The 1,845-nt window shown below is 37.8% G+C and overlaps 1 protein-coding gene across 1 annotated transcript; it reads left to right on the top strand.

Moving 5' to 3' along the window:
- The first annotated feature begins 304 nt into the window (after positions 1-304).
- LOC138939072 (probable splicing factor, arginine/serine-rich 7) lies at positions 305-1,636 on the top strand. The gene is made up of 2 exons (XM_070306588.1): positions 305-507; positions 1,165-1,636. The coding sequence occupies exons 1-2, from the start codon at positions 305-307 to the stop codon at positions 1,634-1,636; spliced, it is 675 nt and encodes a 224-aa protein (XP_070162689.1).
- Positions 1,637-1,845: the final 209 nt, after the last annotated feature.

Below are 1,845 nucleotides of genomic sequence, written 5' to 3'. Positions count from 1 at the left end.
ATACACATTCCTGTCATATTTTATTCAACGCAGGTAAAAATCTCTACATTCAACCTAACATAAGTAGACCCTTAAGGTATCTTACGTAGCGAGATCTTTAGATCTTTATAAATCCATGGAGAGTTTCAGACTTCTAAATTCTTCAATAAAAATTTACACTGGCATTAAATGATAAGGCTTAGTCACGGATCTTACATGTTTTTAATGATTGATCGTAACGACATTGATAATGAAAAAAATTATCAAAGGAAATGACGACTGTAGGCAGAGTATACTTCTATCTTTGCTAAAATCGTTAGTAGAGATGCCTGCCAGGCGGACTCCAAAGGTCGAGGCACTGGTTGTAAACGCTATACGTAGGCTGCAAGATGTGCAAGGCTCGACGTCGCGGGAAATTAGCAACTATATTTCCCAGGAGTACGATCTTCCTAGGAAGGAGATCAGACGGCAGGTTCAGCTCGCTTTACAACGCGGTTTAGCTTACGGAATCCTGCACAAGTCATCGAGGTATAAATCACCGATGTGACATGTCGATTCCATTAATAAAAGCTTTTATTTCACTAGAGTAATTTTTGCTCAATAAATTATTTGAAGATATTTATAACTATGTAAATATTTAGTTGAACAAGATCAATTGTCTTGACATCGACACTTGAACGAAATTTATTTTGAAACGTTATATATTTTGATTTCTCGAAAATTATGATCGATTAAAAGAGAGAGACATTATATCTCGCTTAATGTATTGGATGTATTTACGATGTTATTTTTTTTTCTGCATCAGAAAAAGCTCGGTTATCAATGCGCTAATGATAAAGCCGCTGGGTCAAAAATGAAGCGCAATAGATTAAGTCACGATTGCGTGGGAGATACGTGACCCACTTTGTGAAAAAATATTTTGATCGCACTGCACACACGATGCTTTCACTTGATCAAATAACTGCTGTATCATACGATGGTGTACATCAATAATGATTCTTAATGTAGTCATTGAGAGGCTTGAATTTAACTTTCAAATATCGAGTAATTAAACAAAAAGGGGATTATATCTAAATTATTTCTCAATATACGCGTATATTCTATAATTTTTTTACGATAAGAGTTGTAAGACACGATAATGATTATTATTATATATATACCAAAATATTTCACTGGGATTCTTAGCGGATATTATTCGTGCAATCGCGACTATCTCGGACAGCTATCATTGGGGGATGGAACGGGTGATGGGGTGATGGAACCTTGTCCATGGCGAAGACGGCGATTCGGCAGACGTGGTAGAAGAAGAAGCGGAAGCAGAAGCAGACGAAGAAGAAGACAAAGACGCGGAAAGGTACGCGCCAGACAAAGGAGAGACACATCTCGAAGACGTCGAAGGAGGAGACGCGGTAGAAGAAGAAGAAGAAGAAGAGACGGAAGAAGAAGCAGAAGAAGAAGCGGAGAAAGAACTAGAACGCGCGCTGATCCCGACGAGATAGAAAACGAGGCGATGGTTTCGGAATCGAAGGAAAATAACGCTTCCAAAGACGATGCCCAGCGCAAAAGCGAGACATCCATATCCGAACATTCGGGCGAAATGCGTTTGCAAGATTCTCCTCGAGATTCTGAGTCTCTGAATACGCCCGGTGATATCTAGAGATCAAGGGAGGGTAAAGTTTCTTTCGGGAGATAAAGGAAAATATGTGTAAATACCGTAAATCAATGAACGAATTATTCGTTCGTTTATTCGTATTTTTATCCACGAAATATTTTACAAATTTAATTGAATCTCTTACGCGGGTATATAATTTTTTTTTTTTTTTTTAATTATAATATCCAAGACAGCGTGTTATATTGTTGTAACTC

The sequence above is a fragment of the Polyergus mexicanus genome, unplaced genomic scaffold (genome assembly GCF_030449975.1).
Source record: "Polyergus mexicanus isolate NDT 795.1 unplaced genomic scaffold, iyPolMexi1.0 SCAF_1, whole genome shotgun sequence".
Classification (NCBI taxonomy): Eukaryota; Metazoa; Arthropoda; class Insecta; order Hymenoptera; family Formicidae; genus Polyergus; species Polyergus mexicanus.
This window is presented reverse-complemented; position numbering and strand designations above follow the sequence as displayed.

Bases quoted from the DNA above. Each gene is read 5' to 3' on its own strand.
- LOC138939072 (XM_070306588.1), top strand. From the start codon at position 305: ATGCCTGCCAGGCGGACTCCAAAGGTCGAGGCACTGGTTGTAAACGCT. The intron at 508-1,164 runs GTATAAATCACC...TGGGATTCTTAG, and splicing joins ATCCTGCACAAGTCATCGAG to CGGATATTATTCGTGCAATC.